The following is a 21,224-nucleotide window of genomic DNA, read 5'->3' on the forward strand; positions in this document are numbered from 1 at the left end:
GCATTACAAACCTCAGAAAGAAAACAAACAAAATCCAAAACATTAGTTAGATCATAATAAAACTGCTTCAAATTTAAGACAGACATCTTAAAAGCAGCCATAGAAAAAAGAGATTACTTTTAAAAGGGCAAAAATAAAACTGACATTATTTCTCAAAAAAATTATGGAAGCTGGAAGCAATGGACTGTATCTTCAAAATGATAAAATAGCTAATTCAGTAAACATGTTTTTTGAAAATTAGAGTGAAATAAAGTTTCAGGATACAAAAATTGACTTTATTACCAGCAGATATTTATAAAAAGAAATACTAAAGCATGTTCTTTAGGAAGAAGAAATAATGATCCTAGATAGAGGCTCAGAAACTCAGGGTCATAAAGCGCAAGAGACAGGTAAATGGTTGAATAAATATAAATGCAGAGTAATTGTGTAAAAATGATGTATTTAGGAATTGGAGACATTAAGTATACACTATGTATGTAACGTAAGGGGGGTTGGTAAATATAGTTGATGTGTTCTCAGGTTGTTGTACCATCCAACAGATGGGAGAGGCACAATACAAATTACTAAAAGAATATTTAACTCTCAAGCTGATGGGGTGAAGGAAATAGAAGAAGTAAAAAATTAACCTAAAAGAATGCAAAAAAGGACAAAATTGACATAAGAGACATAGGACAAATAAAGACCAATTGCTATCTTAATAGATTCAAATCTAAGCATATTAGTAACTGTGTTACATGTAAGTGGATTAAACACTTCAATTAAAAAAAATACTATTAGAGTAGATTTAAAAAATATATGATCTCATCCCACTTTTCAGGTTAAAATGCCTTTCTCATCACACTCAGAATAAAATCCAAATCTTTTCCTGGCTTTCAATGCCAATATGACTTAGCCCCTTCATACTCCCTAAACTTACTCTTTTCTTAGTCACCATGCTCTCAACAGTTAGGCTTCTTTTGTTCCTAAAATATTCCAAATTAGTTCATGCCTCAAGGTTTTGTACTACTGTCCCCTCTGCAAACATGATTTCCTCAATTTTTGAAAAGCTGGATTTTCCTGTCAAATAGGAGCTTAAATGGTGCTTTCTTAGAAGCTTTCCTCAGTCACCTCATCTAAAAGCCATCTATTTTAATTGCTTGCCTAGCACTATTACTACCTTATGTTTTTATTTATGGTCTATTACCACTGAAATGTGAATTCCCTCATAGTAGGGACTAAGTGTCTAGGGACTATTTACCATTATTTCTCCAAGTCTAGAACAGTGACTGAAACACAATAGATACTTAGTATTTAATGAATGAAAAAGTTAACTTCGTTTTTAAGCAGTTAGGTATTATGATTTTGTTTATTGCTCTTGGTGGCTGTTTAAAGACTCTCCGAGTAGCAAAAGGTATCAAATGAAACCAAGATCCCATTTATATATGTTAAGGATCCTTGAAAATGTGCAGAGTATACTTTGTGTAAAATTTGCAGTAGTTATTGTAATTAATTAGGTATGTGGTGTGGTCCTAGAAGCAACTTTAGTAATATATAAGTAATGGAAAGTTTCAGAGGAAAGCTACTGAATTATTAAAGGGTTGCAATGTACTTCTGAAGAGCATTTTTCTTTTGTTTTTCCCAAATTAGTAAGATGAGAATTATAGAGAGGTTACAAGGCATAATTTTGAGAAAGAAAGAAGCTCCTTTCATCCATTCTTAAATAAAAGATAATTTTTGAAATTACTCCCTTACAGAAAGGTTTAGAAGGTAGTTCTAGGAATGGTGATTGATCTATTTTGGTAACTTCCTTTTTTAACTTTGTTCTATGTTTAGGATTTTTTTTTTTTCCTCCAAATCAAAGCAATCATACTGGTCACAATTTTGTAGCCTACTCTTTTCACTTGGAAGACAAACTTTTTCCATTAGAAAGACTAATAACTTAAAAAAAAAAAAGGTAAATAAAATCCCACTAAGTATACATGATAGAATTTGACCAATCTCTTATTCCTAATGATCGTTCCTATTTTTTTAACCATTATTACGTATTGCTGCAATCAACATTTTTGTTCAGAAAGCATTTTTTTTTTTTGGTTGGTCCATAAAGCATTTTAAGAGCAACGTAACTGAAGTGACTTTGTCCATAACATTCATTTAAATGGTATTTACGGGGGAGGTAGTCAACACAAAAAGAAGGTCCCAGCTTTCCAGGCACTTATGTCTAAACTATAAGGAGGAAAGTATAAAGACATCATATAAGCACATATTAATCGTATTTACTAAAGAAAAGCAAGAGTAATGGAAATTTCTCAGAAGGGGAGTTAATCAGGTAAACATTTTGCAAAGAATATGGAGCTGGCCTTTGATACAGTGATAGGTGTTAAAGACTGAAAGTGTTCCAGGTCAGTGTGGGTGTTGAAGGAGGATGTAACTTTTTGCTGGTGTTCTTATGTATTTGAGAACAGTTCTCACTCAGGACATTGCAACTCAAAACAAAGCCCTAATTATAAGCAGCCAAGACTTTTACCAAAGATTGGACTCCTAATTCCCTTGCAAGACTACTGAATTTCTTCCTAATTTCTATCATGTACATTTTTTATTCCCTTTCATAATTTTCCCATTTCTTTGAATCTCTGTCAAAGACTCTCATCTACTTTAGGGAATACAAATAGGTAAATCCCTCAACTATACTACATGCAGAAAGTAAAAATATTATAAAATATCTATGGGATTAAAAAAAAAAAAAAAAAGACCGGGAGATGCTGCCTTTAAACATACATGGTATGCATTTTAATCTTTTTAAAAAAATGTCACTTGTAACAGATTTTTCATACTGTAACAGAAACTGGAATATTAAAGGATATTAACCGAGGGTTATTTTCAACTTGTCAAATGCCAAATAAGGAACCCCATGATCTTTTAAAAATCATAAGCAGGTAACGAATACGGACTGTGATTTCCTTTCGTGGTTTTACTCTGGCAGGAATGGATTCCACCCTGATAATAATTCCTGTCTTACTGTCACATGGAGGAGAGGCTTTGTGAACCTCAAGGAGGCTGCCAGGTTTAGGACGGATGTAAGAACCAAAGTGTCAGAAATGAAAGAGTAAGACTTCACACAGTGTGTTGTCACTGACAGACTGATAGCCAGGTTCCTTCTCCACCTTTTCTTCCTCAAGGATAGCAGCTGCTTCCCGCAGATACACAAGCAGAACGACTCCAGTCCTTCTCTACCACGCTTAGCATCTGCAGATGCCCTGGGGCTTGTCTATTTACAGCGTCATCCCTATCCAGCAGAGGTAGGACCCTCGGGGAAGTTCTGGATGGATTCTCAGCAGGTCTGTCTCACAAACTATCTCCCAGCCCCACCCCACCGCCTGCTGCTTCCAAGGTCCTTTCTCTTGTCTGTCACATTATTATTCATCTCTCCCCAAGAGAAAATTTAAGAGTCAAAAACAACTCATACACTCAGTCTCTAGCCCCTTTTCTAATATAAAGCAATTGCCTTGTGGATGCTTCTTTGCGGATGGCTCAGAAGTGGTTCCAAGGGCCCTGCGACCATTCGTGGATTGGCTGCCATGCTCTCCAGGTACCCTGACAAGCAGGGTGCAACAACACCTCTAGCCACCGCTGCCTGCCCAAACTTTTGACTTCTTGGGAAGCTTCCTACTTTACCTTCCCAATTCCACCTTTAGGGCAAAACTAGACAGCGGCAAAAGGAGATCCTAAAAATGAAATTGTAGATACAGCCACGTCTTAAGCACGGATCCCCAAGTTGCGAGACTAGTTTCTGGGTTCAAGGTTTTCTGTATATCCACTTCAAGCACGCCTCCAGGACTGTGCCTTATGACCACATAAAAAGGCACAGAGCACAGAGTTGAAGCGCACAGATTTTTTTTTGGGGGTGGGGGGGGGGGGACGGGGAAACCCGACAACACAAATTTAAGGGGTGCATAGGAGTTTCACTTTTTTCCCAGCCGATGATCTATATAGTTTTTGTTTTTTTTTAAATAAAAGGAAACCGTCCATACTGGAATGTCATAAGTAGGCAGAACTGTCCTGGTTTCTCTGCTCTTGCTCCGTGTTCTTCTGGTTTCCACTGGTCTGCGGGAACAGTGAAGAGACGTCTCAGGATCAAATTCCACTGCCCTGCGGAAGGGGAGAGCTGCAGGGCACACTGAGGCAGGTGAAAGGACGACTCAGGGACAGCCAGGTCTGCGGAGATCCGGCAAGGCTCCAAGAAGGGGCAGCCTGCAAAAGGAAAAGGTAACAAGAAAGGGCGTGGCTCAGCTGGAGCAATTGATGACTGTAGTCCCAGCTGCCCGGGCACGGCCTGTGGTTTCCTCCGTCACTGCGGGGTCGCCCCCCGCCCCCGTCATCAACCTGCGCCCCCATCGCCCCCCACGGCGAGGATGCACTCGGGACCCAGCCACGCAGCCTACCTCCGGCTCCTCACTGGCGCTGCACGGCGCGCCGCCCGCCCACCTACCTGTGCTGCGCCTGCGCCTCCCTCGCGCGCTCTCAAGGTCGGCGCCGCCCCCAGCCTCTACCCTCAGCACCCACGGAAGTGGCAGGAGAGGACGTCCTGCGTCTCCTCACCTCTGCGTGGCGTGGGGTCGCCGGCGTTCAGGAGAGAGGGGCGGGACTTCCTGTCCCGCGCGGGCCGAACTTCCGTCAGAGCCGGAAAACTCTGTCCCTCGCGTTGTTTTAAGAGGCTCGGGGCGGCGGGGTGGGGAGGGAAGGTCCAGGACGGTCCCGGGGACTCCAGGGCGTCCTGTCCGCGACCTGTCCGCGGCGCCATGGTGAGTCTTCCTGTGAAGGCTGGAGGAACAGCAGTGGGGAGCAAGGGGCCAGGAGGTCAGTCCTGGGAAGGTGGCCAGTCGGGTGCCCAGCTGAGGATGGAGCGGGCTGGGGCTGTGGGCTGAGCCGCGGGGGCCGCCCCCCCCCCCACCGCCCCGGGGCTCCTGGGCGCCCGAGGAAGCGGCAGCCGCCCCGCCCAGCCGTGGGGCCCGCCTGCGCTACCGAGTAGGCGGCCGAGGGTCCGTGGCCCATTCACTGCGTGCGGCGCGCGGCGCCAGGTGGTCCCGGAGTTGACCTTGCCGGGCTCCTTGTCGCCGCCCCTCCCTCTTCCTTCGGCTGCTCGGCAGCAGCCGAGCACTTAAGATCTTAGAAATAAATCCCTTTAGCTTCTCCAGGTGGTCACAACGTATCCCTTCGTAGAGGGTCACCACCTGTCACTCAAAGAAAGGGCCAAGTCGGCTTGCCTTGCACGCTCAGCCCATTGGAAATCGGGAAGGGTGTCCGTCTGTCCAATGAAAAATTCAGGCTTCATTCATAAGGAGAGATTTTTATTTGGTAAGGAATATCGCAAATGCTGGGGCAAATAGAAAGAATGCGCTAACCGTAAGATTCGCAAGGGTCTCGAAAGTTAAGCAAGAAAAGGTTTTTTTTTTTTTTTTTTTTTCCCCCCTCTCTCTTTAGGGAGAAGTTAAACAATCCTAGAAAGCGCCCAGGTGTGTGGGGAGGTGCGATGAAAGGGAAGTACCGGTTGACTAGTAGGTCGGAGATTGTGTTACCCTCGGTCCAGCCGGTTCTGAGGAGGAGCTGTGTTAAGCTGACAGCTTCAAACCCAGGGCGGGCCAAAGTTCAGGAACCTGGGGAAGGATGATCTCAACCAGAATTTGAGTAACAGATATTTTGTTCCAGTTAATTCACGGGGACAGGCCATTCAGCCGGTCACTGATGATGAAACAGAGAATGGGAAGTTGCGGGCTTTGTCCTTGACCTTGTCATAGGTAAACAAGTGGGACGTCTTTGAGTTTTCCCTAAGACCTATGGGGGCTGGTGGTTCATTGCAGTAAGCCCCTTTCCAGAACACAAAAGGGAGTGAGAGGCATTTCTTAAAACCTTTGCTGTTTTCCAAGATCACAGGGGTCTGGTAAAGTTCAACATGGTCAATTATTTGACTATATAAGAGATTTCAGGTTCTCATCCGGAGGGCAGTCTGTCTTGGAATTTAGTCTCAGTACACCACGCTTTTCCAGGACCAAATGTTGACATTGTTCAGCTGTTGTGTTTGATGTTGGACTTCTCAATGACTTTGAGAAACTTAGCTGTGAAAGGAAAGAGCTTAAAAATGTGGTTTCTGGTGCAGTCTACCAGCTAATGTAACCTATGACACTTTTGGGCACTGGGTGGGTGTTTAACCTCAGTGAATAATAACACTCTGTATTGATTAAGAGGTCCCCCCCCCCCCCCCGCTTTTGTATCAGTGGAGACAAAGATAGGGAATAGGAGAATGAGAAGGAGCCAAAGACAATAATTAGCCTCTCTACCTCTACTTCCCCACCAGCCTTAATTTTACATAAAGGAAGAATCTGAGGACTAGAAATAAGCATCAGTTTACCCAAGGTAATAATAGTTTGGCATAGCTTGACTAAAACTCAGATCTCCACTTTAATTTAAGCTCAGTTTTGGACTTCTTGCTCTGAAAAGTTAAATAAAAAATACAATAACAATCCTTAAATTTAAAATAGCCACAAAGAAGCTGAATGTGAATTTATTCCCAGTATTCTGTAAGAGGAAGACTCAAAACTTGTAATTTTGTTTTAGGTTAAGGTAAACTCATGCAGTTTCTCAAAATGTCACTTAAGAGAATGTCACCAACTACCAGCCAGGTAGTTGAGTCTATTCTGGTATTGCTTACATTTCTGTGTTAATTTACTTTACTTTAGTGTTCTCGATCATGAAATTGATGTCTCTATATGCAAGTTTGGTCAAAGTGTTTGGAATATATCAAAAGACGGGGTTTAGCCATTAAATGAAGTAAGGGGTTGAATTTATTTTGATTACAGGTTGGTTAAATTAAGGACTTTTGCATTGCTTCGACCTAATGATGTGCAAAGCACGTAGTACTTGAACTCAGAAGACCCACATTCTGTCCATTATTAGTGATAGGATTTGGCAAAATCACTTACCTTAGGAAAGAGTTCCAGTTTCCTCCTAGATAAGAAAAGTACGGCTTGATGAAGACGAAAACACCGTCTAACTCTCACATTTCTGATTCTATGACTTTAGGACCTTTTTCAGAATAGGTATATGTTTCTCATGAAATAAAATTTAGTCTCCACCTTTTTTCTTTATCTTTTTGATTTTTCAAGTTTCATTTGTTTTATCATTTTTTTTTTTAATACATCATGTAGAAATCTTTGGGATCTTTGTCCATATGTTTGGGCAAGTATTTCACTACTGTCTGAAGTACTACTTCAGAATGGAAAACAAGGTCTTGAGACTTCTATATTATTTACTTATTTTAAAGATTTTATTTACTTACTCATTTAAGAAAAAGAGAGAGCGTGTGTACCTTTAGCTCAGGTCTAGATCTTGGGGTCCTGGTATTGAACCCCCAGTTGGGCTCTCTGTTCCGCAGGGATTCTGCTTCTCCCTGTACCCCTTCCCACTGCCACGAGCACACATGCGCTCTCTCTCAAATAGTAAAATCTTTAAAAAATAAAGTGTGTGGGCATAGGGTCGTTCATAGTACTCTCTTATTCTTTTAATGTCCATGAGGCCTGTAGTGATGTCCCCTCTTTCATTTCTGATATTACTAATTTGTGTCCTCTTCTTTTTTCCTCAGCCTGGATAGAAGCTTACTGATTTTATTGATCTTCTCAGATAACCACTTTTCCATTTCATTGATTTTTTTTCTGTATTGATTTCTTTCCAATTTTATTTATTTCTGCTGTTATTTCTTTTGCTTCTGCTTGCTTTGGATTTAATCTCTTTTTTTTTTTTTTTAGTTTCCTAAGGTGGAATTTTAGGTGTTTGATTTTAGATATTCTTTTCTAATATTTGCATTCAATGCTATAAATTCCCATTTAAGCATTGCTTTTGCTGTGTCCCATAAATTCTGATTTGTGTTTTCATTTAATTAAAAATATTTTGAATTTGTCTTGATTTTTTTTTTTTTCCTTTTTGAGCCATGTGTTATTTAAAAATGTGTGGTTTATTATCCCCATATTTTGGGATTTCCCAGTTACCTTTCTGTTACTGATTTCCAGTTTAATTCTAATTGTGATCTGAGGGCAGACATTGTATGATTTCTGTTCTTTTAACTTTGTTAAGGTGTGTTTTATGATCCAGAATGTGGTTCTTGGTGAATGGACATGTGTAGCTTGAGGGATGAGTTTTCAGGTTTTACCAATTAGCCATACTGTGGCAGAGATTTGGATTTCTCAGTTCTCTGACTTTTCCTGTAACTTCTCTCCTTCGCTGCTTCTTTCCTAAAGAAGCTTAGTTTAGATAATAGTAGAGACTGTTCAAGGTGCCTGGGTAACTCAGTTGATTAAGCGTCTGACTCTTGATTTCTCATGGTTCTGATATCTAGCTCCACATTTAACTTAGGATCTAAGACTCCCTCTTCTTCTCCCCCCCCACTTTCTTAAAAAAAAAAAAAAAAAAAAAAAAACAACAACCAAAAAACCTCTCAAAAACAAAGTACAGATTGTTCTCTTGTTTAGCATTTGGTTGATTCAAGATTAATTCTTAAAACTAGCTTATTCTCTGGACTTTGGTCCACTTTTTAAATAGTTTAGTTCTTTCATTTGTTCTAGAGTAAAAATGTAAAGCAAATTTAGTTGATTTTAGAAAATCAGAAGATAGTTGAAAGTGTTTATTTCTAAGAGATAATTTTTTTATTTTCTTAATATTGTGCCCATGTTACTAAGTCAAGCATGAACACAACTTGCTGCAAAGAAACTTTGAAGAAATAAACTTGTTTTTCTACTCCTTATGTACCACCTGCCCTTGAGTTACAGGGAAAAAAATTGTTGAAGTTCTGGTAAAATATACATTCTCTTGGTTTTGATTGATATGATTATACATTTTGTTTTACTCAGCATTTAAAAATCATGCTCTTATCTCAAAAGTATTATTTAGTCAATCATTCATTATTTGTTAAGCACGGTGTATCAGCTGTATCTGTATTCATGGCAACAGGGATATAACTGTTTTTTTTTTTTTTTAAGATTTTATTTATTTATTCATGAGAGAGACAGGGAGAGAGGGGCAGAGACATAGGCAGAGAGAGAAACGGACTCCGTGCAGGGAGCCAGATGTGGGGCTTGATCCCCGGACTCTAGGATCACGCCCTGGGCTTAAGGCAGGCGCTTAACAAGCCTCTGAGCCACCCAGGAGTCCCATAACTGTTTATTAAGCAGAGATAGTCTTGCCTTTGTGCAGTTTATGTTTTACTGGGAGATTCTGGTGATAATCAAATGAGACATAATATATGTTAATCATGACAAATATAACAAAGATAAAGTAGGGTAAGGGATAGAAAATTATTAGTGTAGTTATTTTAGATAGGGCATTCAGGGAAAGCCTCAAGAAGAGGTGACATTGGAACAAGTCATGTATTTAGCATATATGCCTGGTGTCTATACATATTTATGAACAGTACCCTAAAAATATACTGTAATATTAGGCACAAAGTTCATATTGTCTGTAGCTATATTATTCTTTCAATAAAGATAATATTAACCTTTTTTCCAAATAGCAAACAGGAAAGTTTTTTTTAAATAAACCTCTATAATAGTAGATAATATTTTATTTAATAGATTGATTTATGCTACCTTTATTTTTAAAAAGGTTTATTCATTCAAGAGAAAGAGAGAGAGAGAGAATCTCAAGCAGACTCCACACTGAGTGTGGAGTTCGACAGAGGGCTCAGTCTCAGGACCCTGAGATTGACCTGAGCCAAAATCAAAGTCTGATGCTTAACCAGCTGAGCCACCCAGGTGTCGCTCTGCCACCTATTTTTAGTCTTTTAAGTTACTATAGTTCTTGAAAGACACAATTCATTTACTCAAAATATCCTTATTTTACATTCATATCTTTCAGTTACTTAAAAGACTTAGTAATGCCATCGTTAAAGTAGATTAAAGTATCTTGTGTTTTGCCCATAAAGAAAAGATTTAGAAAAACCTGAAATCATTTCAGCTTTTAATACTTTGATATTGAGACTCAGGATCTTAATGTCTGATTATAAGGCTTTATTTATTTATTTATTTATTTATTTAAAAAAATTTTTTAAGGCTTTATTTTTTTAAAAATTTCTAGGTAGTATGAAAAAACAATCTGCTCATCTACACATATTTTTAAAAATGACGAGAAATTCCAATACATATATGGCATGGAAAGTGTGCTTGAACTAGAACTAGATGACCTCTATAGTTTGATTCAAGGTTCTGTGATTCTGAATATGTGAAACTGAATATCATTTGTTTACTTGAATGCACATTGACGGGATAAGGAGGGTATAGTCAATTTGGAGTTCAAGAAGAGTTTCACAAAGGATTGATTGGATTAAGTCTTTTAAGGGTAAGTGGAAGAATGTTAGGTAGATAAATTGAATTTTACTTTTCATCAATAACACTAATTAGTGACAGTTATTTAGGTGTTAATATTTACCTACTCATATTAATTCATTTAAATCTTCATGAAGTGTTTAATCTTGAATTTTTTTTTATCTCTACTTTTTTACCTACTTCTTTTAAAAACCTCTATCCTACAAGGTGTAGAAATGGAGGCACTGCAAAATTGGAGTAACTCTTCCAACGTCGTACAGCTAGCTAGTGGCAGTGGAATTTGACTTTAACCCAGGTGGTTTGGCCATTGTACTGTTGTGCCAGTCTTTTTTTTTTTTTTTTCTGTTGTGCCAGTCTTACCATTTATATTTGATAGGTTTTAACTTATGAGAGTATTAATTTCTAAAATGTTTCCCTATAGAAATAATATGCCGTTATATTTCTAGAAAACCTTTCCCAACCTAGTTAATAACTAATATTACCTCTTATGTAGTATTAGAGAAATTGTTACAGACCTACATAGCACCAATATTTAGCCTAATTTAGGTGCCAAACACATTGGACACTACTGCAGTCATAAGGGTTCAGTCCTTCATATTCCCTTCACCTTAACTGCATTCAGTTAAGGCATTCCTCAAACAGAATTTATTTCCGTCGTGCCTGGGAATGGGCTTCTGGTAACACTGATCAGGTGAGGAGTAATTAGAGAACTGGTGATGAATTTGAATTTATCATCATTGTAAGGAGAGTGTCACACTTGTTGCAAGCCTGTCTCATTGTTAGCCCATTTCTTTTTCTGAGGGCTCTAAGGATTGACTTGCTCCTTTTCCTTTCACTTGAACTACTTGTTGTTTCCAACTAGAACTTAGAATTTTCCCCGTTGTGAAAAAGAATATATTGTAGGCTACCCTCCCATATGTTCACACATCATAAAGGTTTTTGCTGCTAGGAGAGTTTTATTTTTAAAGATTTTATTTATTTATTCATGAGAGAGAGAGAGACAGAGACAGAGACACAGGCAGAAGGAGAAGCAGGCTCCATGCAGGGAGCCCGGTGTGGGACTCCATCCTGGGACTCCAGTATCACGCCCTGGGCCGAAAGGCAGACACTCAACTGCTGAGCCACTCAGGCGTCCCATAGGAGAGTTTTAAAAATCACTTTCCTGTGTTACTTCCAGCTGACCATAAACTCTTGATCATAAAGATCTTTTAGGGAAAAAAGTAGAAGCTCTAGATGATATGATAAGGCTTTGCAATAAATTCTTTGAAGTAGAGAGGTTTGGATTGTGAAGAAATGTGAGATGGAAAATTCTAAGGGACATTGGAGAGCGAAAGGGAGACTTTTCTCCACCGGAAATTACGAAGAAGGAACGGCAACAAGCTGTTCTGCTGTGTATTATAAATACATGATTATAGACTACCATCAGTTGATGTTACAAATAAGGCACTCTAAGGCTATGCAATGCTAGGGCTGCTTTTCTTTTTACAATAAACAATACTTTTATCTTTGTGATAAGTAGTAGAAGCCTTTTGAAATACTAATCTGATTGCTTATTTTTTTAATGTAGTTATCTATGTCTGCCCTTTACATACTGCTTAGCTAATTTTCGTTATCTTTTACCTTTTGTTTGCCAGTGTTTGCCCAAATATAATGATCTACTTAGAAAAGCAGTGCCACACTTTACTGCCTTTTTTTCCTGAAAGAAAAAGTCACATTGGAGGATTCTCCATCATAACTCCATTAAGTTAAATGTTTATTAAATATTTTTATTATTCCACTTTTAAAGTATAAATGATTGAGTAAAAATGTTTCTTTATGGTTTATGAACCTATGTATTCAAGTATGAGTGCTTATGACTAGAATCATTTGTTTCTGAATACAGTCATTCTCAAAAGAAAAGCCATGACTTTTTCCTGAAAGGTTTTGCTTTTATTAATAGTTAAATTATGTTTAAATTCATGCTTACTATCTCTCTCCACCTTTTCCCTATTAGATTAATTAACATTAGGACAGGGAGGCCTCACTATCATTTGTTACTAGACAGCTTAGTTGGTTGGGTAGGGCAGATGCTAACTAGAATTAGAATTAGTTGCAAACTAAATGTGTTTTCTAATCAGGAGGGACAGACAAGACAACTTGGGTAACATTCATTATAATGTTAAGTCATAATTATAATCGAAACATTAGCTCTTTAAGAGTAACAGTCTTTCCCAACTTGATTTTAACTATTATTTATTGAGTGCTTATCCTTGGTTTTGATAGAAAGCTTCTCACTCAGAAGTATTTAAGGTCATCATAGTTCTCCTGATAGTCACTGAAAGAAAATTGCAGGCCACAAAAAAACAAATCATTTAATAAAAGAATTGGCCAAATATCCAGATAAACTTAAAAAACAAAACAAAATAAAACTGTAGAACTATTGATATTCACAGATCTCTTTAGAGAAATTCCTCCACACCAGTATTGAGGGGAGAATGCTGGGCAGTGGGCTAGGTGTACTCCACATCAATTTGTAGCTCTGGTTTACTTGTAGGTCTTCTATAAATTTTAGCTCATTTAATCCTTATGAAGAAAGAATAATCATTCCTATCAGCAGTAAATGCACCTCACAGGCTTTAAAGGTGATTTAGAAATGTATATTTACTAAATATATGAATGCCAACAATCCATTGTATATTTAATTAAAATATTGCAGTCATCAACAATAAGATCTTGGAAGATTTTGGCGATCCTTTGCCAATTCTTGTCATTTTGTAGATAAGGAATAAGTCCCAGAGGGCTTGTCTGACTGCTACTAATGACAAAATGACTTTGATTTTCTTTTTTTTTACGTTTAATTATTCATTATATTAAAATATTTACAATAAGTGCATCTTTCTACTAGTTAAATTTTCTTGACTTTTGTATACGGCTTAAAATTTAGAGTTAAGCTGAAGTTTTTATTTTAAATTTATTTGATGAATCTTTATCAGTGTACTTACCAAAGTTGTTATTTCTAGTTTGTTTAAAAGAAAGTATTTCTAACACGTATCTATTGTATTAAATTGAGAGGATTATTTTGTACAAATAGATAAACCTCTTTCTCTGAGATACAGTATATTATCTGTTGATCTTAAAGTGAATAACTTTCTTTATGCTAAAGTTCAGTGCTTGGCATATAGTAGGAACTTGAAGGTAGAGAAAGATCCTGGGCAAATTAATGCTTTATCCTTTTATTTCATCTAAAGGGTAATATTCATCATATATTGAAAGCCTGCCATGTTAGGTACTTTCTGGGAAGTGGGTGTAGGGCTGTAGAAGTGAGATGAATACTGTATCAGTGGGGCAGAGACCCTTAAATTGTTGGTCATGGTTGAGCATGCTAAGTTTTTTAACAAGGAAAGTTTTATAAGGGAAAATGTTGAGGAATGGATAGGAGTTGGTCTGAAGTAGATGATTTATAAATGTCAAATATAAATTTATTAGTTTTGACTACAAATATACCCCCTACATATTATTTCCTGTAATGTCAAAAACACAGCTAAGGAAGAGTACCAGAATAGCGATGCCTTCTTCCATTGAACCTTTTGTTACTTATCAATACTATAATGAAACATTTATGCATGTCTTAGAGGTGAAGTGACTTATTAACATCTTTAAAAATATTTCATTCTTCATCAATATTTTAATTACTGGCTGGTATTACTTTTATATGAGATACTGCATAATTTACTCAACCTACTGTAACCAGAAAATCATCTTTTAAAATAAAAAACCATTAATTTCAACACTAACATATTCAAACGGTTAATTATATTTAATTAAAGTGCCCTCTATTCTTGTTAAAAAATGTTCTTGTCCTGTTTGTTGTTTGTCTTCCACTTTGCCTTATCAACTTATAGCAAGGAAAATGTCTTAAGTTTATTTCTAAATTCAGTCAAATTCCAAGGAATGGTTTTATATCATCATCTTAAGCAGGAATTCTGGAGCTTTTATTTTTGAATATAGTTAGGTTAAATTCATTCATTTTTCCAATGTTGTAGGTCTAATTAAGATATTTAGGATGTACCAAGACATTTTATTGAGGGTTTTTTATTTTTGACCTTAAACTTCATTAACTTTTTTATTTTGAGTTCGAAAATAGCAAAAATTTCTGTTTGTACTTTTTACTTTAAGAAATTAAAAACATGTTCTGTGTTCTGAAATGTGATGCTGCAAACCAAACACATTCTGTAAGCAGTTAAACTTGAAAACCTATGCGCTTGAATTCAAATTAGGGCTGTTGATAATTGTATTTTACTGTTTTCTTTCTCTCATTTTACCTTCTCATTTATATAATTCTTTTGGTAGTATTATTTTGAAGTATATGAAATTGCTGTTTTGTAGGTCAAACCAGTTAAATATCTGTGATTTCATATGATTCAGTTAATAAATTTATATTAAATCAATGGGTGACCTTGTTTAGCTGGTTTTCTATACAAACCTTTTGTTATTTTCATTTTATTTATTTAGCAAAGTATTCCTATTCTTATTTCCAGACCTGTTTATTGTCTGTAAGGGTTGGAGCTATGTTACAAAACCAGAAAAAGGCCAGGGTAGTAGACCACATAACCCTAAGATTCTCCTTACCTGTTCATGATTGTTTTATGCTGCTTTTACCTGCTTTGGCATTATATGGAAGAACTTCTCATATTAAATCTCCATTAAATCTAGATAGCCCACAATCCTATTAAAGACCCTACTAGAAGTAATCATTTTTTAAAAAATCTATCTGGGATCCATCAGTCATTCACATGTATAAGTTTATCAGACCTTCTTCTGAGTTTCTAGACCTCTTCTCAGTCATATTGCCAAGATCCTGGCCTTGGCATGGTTATTTTCCCCATTATGAAGATACATTTTTAAATATTTTTATATGTCGGTCATTCTAGTGTCCATCAGATTTTCCTCTTATTGCTCATTTTCTACAAAGAATAATTGTGTCCATTATTTCCATCTTTACGTAATCACTTCAGTTTTATCCCTATCAGCTGATGCTACTGTCCTTGTAGAGATACTTTTTTTTTTGCAGAGATAATTTTTTTTTAAGTTATTTTATTTTATTTTATTTTTTATTTATTTATGATAGGCACACAGTGAGAGAGAGAGAGAGGCAGAGACATAGGCAGAGGGAGAAGCAGGCTCCATGCACCGGGAGCCTGACGTGGGATTCGATCCCGGGTCTCCAGGATCGCGCCCTGGGCCAAAGGCAGGCGCTAAACCGCTGCGCCACCCAGGGATCCCTGCAGAGATAATTCTTAATCTTTTGCCTAATTCCCCTTTTTTCCTTTAAAAATCTTTTTGATTTTGGTTTTGCTTTTTTTTTTTCTTTTTAAGTAAGCTCTGCACAACATGGGACCTGAACTCACAAGTGAGTGTGTGCAGGAGTTGCACACTCCACTGACTGAGCCAGCTAGACTCCTGGTTTTTGCTCTTGTTTTTGAAGCAGTTTTAGTTTAGTTCTTATGGTGTTGGTTGGACTATTTCAGAGGACTTCTAATTTACCTCTTTGCTTCCAATTACTTTTAACTTTTTAATTTTTCCCCACAGTGGCAGTTAACCTTTCTAAAATATATTTGATTTGGTTCATTCCAGTCTTAAGATCTTGGACTCTGAGTACCTGTGTGCAATCCATATCAAAGTCTACAGCTTGTGAAGTTGCTCATAATTTTGGATCATGCCATTTACTTCTTAGTATCTATCTAAACTTTTTTTTTCCCTTTTTTCTGTAAGAATGGGATACTTCTTTAACCTTGTAAGATTAGGTCAGATGTCACCTCTGAACCAATGTTTCCTAGTTCTCCCATTTAGATTTAATCACTGCCTCTTTTGGAGTGTTCCCAAATCACTCGCATTGACCTCTACCATACCTTATCACATATAATTTGTAGATGGAAATTAGGAGTGGTTAACACTTTAAGAGTTTGATTAAATTACATGATGCAAGATATGAGTTGTTCCCTCACCTTGAACTTAGATACGGATTGGTTCTAAGACATAAGGTAGATTAGATTATAGCCAAAGCAGTGATATTTACATATCAAAAGATAGAATAATTTTTAGATAGATTTTTGTCTAAGGAAAGAATGTGCCAATTGGAATGCAGTTTTATCAGTTGAAATTCTAGAAGCTCAAATAGCCAAAATTGAACATATTTATCCAGAACTATTTACCATTGAGAGTGTTTTATTTTATACTCCAGCTATTCTCTGTATTTCTTCAAACTTTAGCACTGCCTGCATAAGCCATCCCTCAATTCTACCTTTTGCTCTAAATCACTACTCACCTTGGGGTACCTGGGTAGCTCAGTTGGGTTAAGTGTCTGACTCTTGATTTTGGCTCAGGTCATGATCTCAGGGTCATGGAATTGCGGTTTCAAGCTCGGCGCAGAGTCTGCTTGGAATTCTTTCTCCTTCCCGTCTGCCCCTTCACCTGCTTGTGCTCTTGTGCTCTAAGTAAATAAATAAAATCTTAAAAAATAAAAATAAATTACTACTCACCAGGCAGCCTACTTAAAATTTGACCTCCAAAGGATCATTAAGACAGTAATTGAATATACCCTTAGTGAACTTGAATGTCTGATCCACTTGATAGTTTTATGTTTCACTGTAAATTAGTTGATAAAACTTTTACAACTTCATTATTGTCAGTTTTTCATGTAGATAGTACCAGCAAAGCATGTTTTCTTTGTGTTCTGAAAAACTGAGAATGTAGCCGAGTTGCTGTCCTTAGGAAACCTGCCTCAGGTTTGTTAGTCCACTTCAGTTTCCTTCAGTCTACAGATTTCCTGCCCAGGGGCTGTAGGATTCTATCAATAGGCTAAAACTTCCTGAAATAATCTTTGAGATATTCCTCATTTTTATTCTACATTTGTTTTCTTTCATGTTCAGTCACACTCAGTTAATCTGACTGGTTTCCTTCTGACCTACTTTTATCTTTTTTCCCGCCTAGTCTCAACTGCTTCTACCTTAGTCTTAGGTGTTCTCTTTAGTTGATTAATATATTGCTATATCTCATTTTTCTTATGTTACATGGATTATTTCATCCTTGTACCACTGTCTACTGAAAAGTTTTTCAACACCTCAGCTAAATGTGTCCTCTTGGTTATAATGATTCAACAGTGTAAAATTTTGTCTTCATCTTATTTCTCACAATTCTTTGACATATGATACTAAAGTTTGCTTTGATTGAGCTAGGATTTTCACTGTCTCATGGTTACTCTATGTTCCCATTTGTCATGTAGCCTGGAATGCCCTTCATCTCTGATTTCAGTTTCCATGTTAGGTTTTGTCTACTCTGTGAAACTTTCATATCCGGTTTTTTTCTATTTCTGTTTCTACATTTCTATAATGTTTGTTCATCATGCCATGCAATTTTATGCTGCAATATTGCTGTAGTATATTTGTTGTTACCTTATGATAATCTTGGATTTTAAGTTCTGATAAGACTGATTCGTTGGTAGTAATGCCCTTCATTCAGTCGTTCAACAAATATCAAGACCCGTATTATGTGCCTTGAACTATTCTAAATGTCATTGTGTCATTTGGGATATAACAGTCATTGAAATGCAAAATTCCTTTGCCAAGTTCCTGATAACAGCCAGCAAGATATTGGGTGTATGTTAGACAGCTTGTACTTGTAAATTAAATTTTTGTTTGCTTTTCTTATATGTAGATGTAAATAATTCTATAGTGACATGATTTGGACTTAACATGATTTTTAGCATTGTTTGAGTGAGATCCTAACTCATTTGTCACATGACATATAGTGATAATATAGTTCTTATCACCAAAGTAAGGGACATTATATCTATAGTACTGCTACTATCTTTTGTACAGTTCTTCCTCTCAAACCTGAGCTTAGCTGTCTTGGTACTGCTGGGTGATCCGTCATCTATTCTTTGCATGTTATTCAGAGTGATTTTTCTTAAATATTGCTCCAATGGTACTACTTTTCATAGTTTTCCCATAGCCTTCGGGTTAAATTCTAAACCCATTTCATTTTGAAGCAGGTATCACTGATGGTCACCAGACTGAGCCATTGGGTCTTGACTTAGGCTTTATGTTCCAAAGTGTCCTTTCACAGCTTTTCATCCTTAATCATTTTTTTTTCTCTCTCCTTTTGCTGTGTTTTCAAAATCTTCTGCCTGTCTTCTCATCACTTTGTATTGTGATGGTCCATTTACTTTCCTAGCTCCCTGACTGCTCATTGGTGACAGGGACTGTGTTATTTCTCCCTATTGCATGTGAGCGATCTAATGATCATCAGCACATGTATTTTGTTGGTTGCTCATTAAATATTAATCAAATGCACTGAATTTAGTGGAAAAAGTATTAGGTTGGAAATTACGGGTTTGGGTTTTGGTTAAGTCTATAACTTTGATCTTTGTTTGAACCCTGATTTCCTCATTTATAAATTATTTAGAGATGGTTTAAGTGCTCAAAGTGTGAATTCTAAGTTTTATATAAATCTAGGTTGAAATAAAATGTATACTTTTAAATTATTTGAACATCGTTAAGAAGTCTATCTCAACATGTCTAGTTATCACTAAAACATGTAAACATTCAAGAGACAAAAACCAGGAAGGTCATTGGGTAATGTGGGGAATTCCGATTGGATGAGGGGCCACCAAATGTGGACTGTCCACAGTGGATGGGGGCTGGCAGCACAAGAGCAATGGGTGGGACAGCAGAGCAGAGACTGCCTGCTGTGGTGAGGGGCCACATTTATAGGGTGGAGTAAGGAAGTAGGGGACAAAGGGAATTTTCCCCGTTTTTGGTAATCTTAGGAACTGTACTTGGCTGTAATTGGTCAGTTAAGGCTTGTGGTTATTTTGAGGTGGGTTGCTTGATGAGCCTTTTTGCATTCAGCTCATGGTCACTATGGGCCCTTTTGCCTTACTGTGGTTTCCATTGCTCAAGCCTGTTGCCTAAAAGCATCCTCTACAGGTAATATCCTTTTTCCTTTTTCTCCCTTCTACCTTCTTCAGGGATATTATACTTGAAATGCTTTGAGGTGGTCTGAGTCCCAAGTATATATGCAAATATGGCTTCTAATGGTGATCAGCCTGTGCTGTGTGTCAGCTGGAGGGCTAGTTTAATGAAACAACAAAATATCAACTCCACTGAGTCTGACACAGAATTCCAAGTTCAAATTTAAAATTGTAGCACTTTGGGACTCTTGGGTGGTTCAGTGGTTGAGCGCTTGCCTTCGGTCCAGGGCATGATCCTGGGGTCCTGGGATCAAGTCCCACATCAGATTCCTTGTGTGGAGCCTGCTTCTCCCTCTGCCTGTGTCTCTGCCTCTGTATCTCTCATGAATAAATAAAATCTTTTTAAAAAAATTGTAGCATTTATATTTAAATTTTAGGAGTTTTATTTTCAATATTGACAAGATAAAATATTAGTATCCGATATATTTTATTTCTTGGAGGATTGTTTAATCTTCCTTGGCAAGAACTTTTTTTAACCTACCCAGAAATAATTACTGACAAAGATCAAAAGGATTATTCTAGAGACTAACTTTGCCTTGCTCTTCATGGCCTCAGGTTAATAGATATGTAAAGGTTGAAACCTAAGTTGCCCTAGTGTTTTACCCTTCTTGGGTGCTTATGAGCTATTTCATAAGTGACTTTTCCCAGTTCTAGTTATCAAGAGAATCAGGGCCTAGGGTCAATGAATCTAGACAGAAATGATCTCTTTGGTCAAGTTATTGTTTTGATACATTAATAAAAGCATTAAAGCTACTTGGGTCAGTGATCCATATGGTTGTGTTTGAGTTTTCGGCCATGATGGGCTTTGTAGCCTCACTACACCTCTGCCCAGTTAAAAAGCTTTCTATTGTGAAATATATGGTTGTTCATGGTTAAATTTATTTAATCATTCTCTTTAATTAAAAATGAGAAATGTCCAGGAAATTTTATTTTTAAGTTAAACAGTTCAAAAATTCTGCTTTTGTATAAAAGTAGACATAGATGCTAAGTTGGGCAGTGAAGATAGGTTATTAGAATGGTTTGTTTTAAAGTTTCAAATTGTTGTGTCTCAGCAAATTGAATACTTTTTATATTTTAAGCCTTGCAATGTATGTTGTAATTGCATACTAGTAATATCTCAAAAGTCGATCTAAATTTAGTGTTTGTAGTTTATTAAATAGGTAATATATAATTCTGTAAAATGATTGCCATTTTGAAAGTCTATTTGATGGACTTTTTTCTCAATATGTATAAAAAGGGAAAACTTTGGTGAAATGGTTGCCACATAATTCTACCTCTCCAAAAGATTAGATACATTCTTGGAAAGACTTACTGACTTCTATTAGAGTTCTGTCAGAAGAGTTGCATAATTGTTTAGCACAGTGTGTAGGTGAGGTTTTGAGAAAATATTTCCAACTTTGTTTAAAAAGGTGGAAGTGGCATAATAAAGGAATAGTGTGAGATTACAGTTTTGCTTTGACCATTGTTTAGTCAGACATTAACCACTACATTGAGATTGGTGTTTGCCTTTCTTGGGGTTGTTCTCATTCATTCCTCCTTTGCCTCCATATTCGATAAGCCTCTGAATTTTGCAATAAGATCTTCAGAATGCTTTTCTCTCCTGAGTACCAAGGATATCACTGTAATTTAAAGTTTCCTTATTTCTGGTCTGAGTCATTACAGACACCTAATTGATATTCCTAATTTTAATCCAGTTTGCTGATTTTTGTTTTTTGCCTTCACGTGGTTTACATCTTTAGTATTGTCTATCAGTGATATCCTGCTTAGTGATTTGGAATAAGAGGAGAGAGTTGAGCAAAATATCTTCCCCAGTTCATCACATTTATTAGATATGACTAAGATACGACTTCTGCTATTTAGGAGCTTACACT

General features: G+C 37.0%; 2 protein-coding genes across 12 annotated transcripts in view; one reads left to right on the forward strand and one right to left on the reverse strand.

The window, feature by feature from the left end:
* Positions 1-2,736: 2,736 nt before the first annotated feature.
* Positions 2,737-6,018, reverse strand: LOC119871137. Of its 5 annotated transcripts, none has more exons than XR_005356753.1 (4): positions 5,522-6,018; positions 4,999-5,207; positions 4,466-4,797; positions 2,737-4,227 (listed from the first exon to the last, which is right to left on the reverse strand). XR_005356753.1 is itself a non-coding variant. In XM_038532395.1 (4 exons), the coding sequence occupies exons 3-4, from the start codon at positions 4,775-4,777 to the stop codon at positions 3,983-3,985; spliced, it is 447 nt and encodes a 148-aa protein (XP_038388323.1). In that variant the 5' UTR covers positions 4,778-4,797; positions 4,999-5,207; positions 5,553-5,728; the 3' UTR covers positions 2,737-3,982. The 5 variants fall into 5 exon arrangements, 3 of the variants coding, with proteins under 3 accessions (XP_038388323.1, XP_038388322.1, XP_038388324.1); XM_038532395.1 differs by having other exon boundaries at positions 4,576-4,797; positions 5,553-5,728; XM_038532394.1 differs by having other exon boundaries at positions 4,576-4,797; positions 5,522-5,728.
* Positions 4,020-21,224, forward strand: part of TMEM161B (transmembrane protein 161B) — a 71,114-nt gene continuing 53,909 nt past the window's right edge. The window contains exon 1 of one of the 7 annotated variants that reach the window (XM_038532387.1): positions 4,020-4,242. Coding sequence is in view for 1 of the 7 variants with exons in the window: in XM_038532379.1 (XP_038388307.1) it covers positions 4,776-4,778 (3 nt within the window). In the remaining 6 variants the exon portion in view is untranslated. Of the gene's footprint in view, positions 4,243-4,650; positions 4,834-6,368; positions 6,388-21,224 lie in introns of those variants that run through there. The other 6 variants (XM_038532379.1, XM_038532384.1, XM_038532382.1 and 3 more) reach the window with 6 other exon arrangements.

This window comes from Canis lupus, chromosome 3 (genome assembly GCF_011100685.1).
Source record: "Canis lupus familiaris isolate Mischka breed German Shepherd chromosome 3, alternate assembly UU_Cfam_GSD_1.0, whole genome shotgun sequence".
In the NCBI taxonomy this organism is placed as follows: Eukaryota; Metazoa; Chordata; class Mammalia; order Carnivora; family Canidae; genus Canis; species Canis lupus.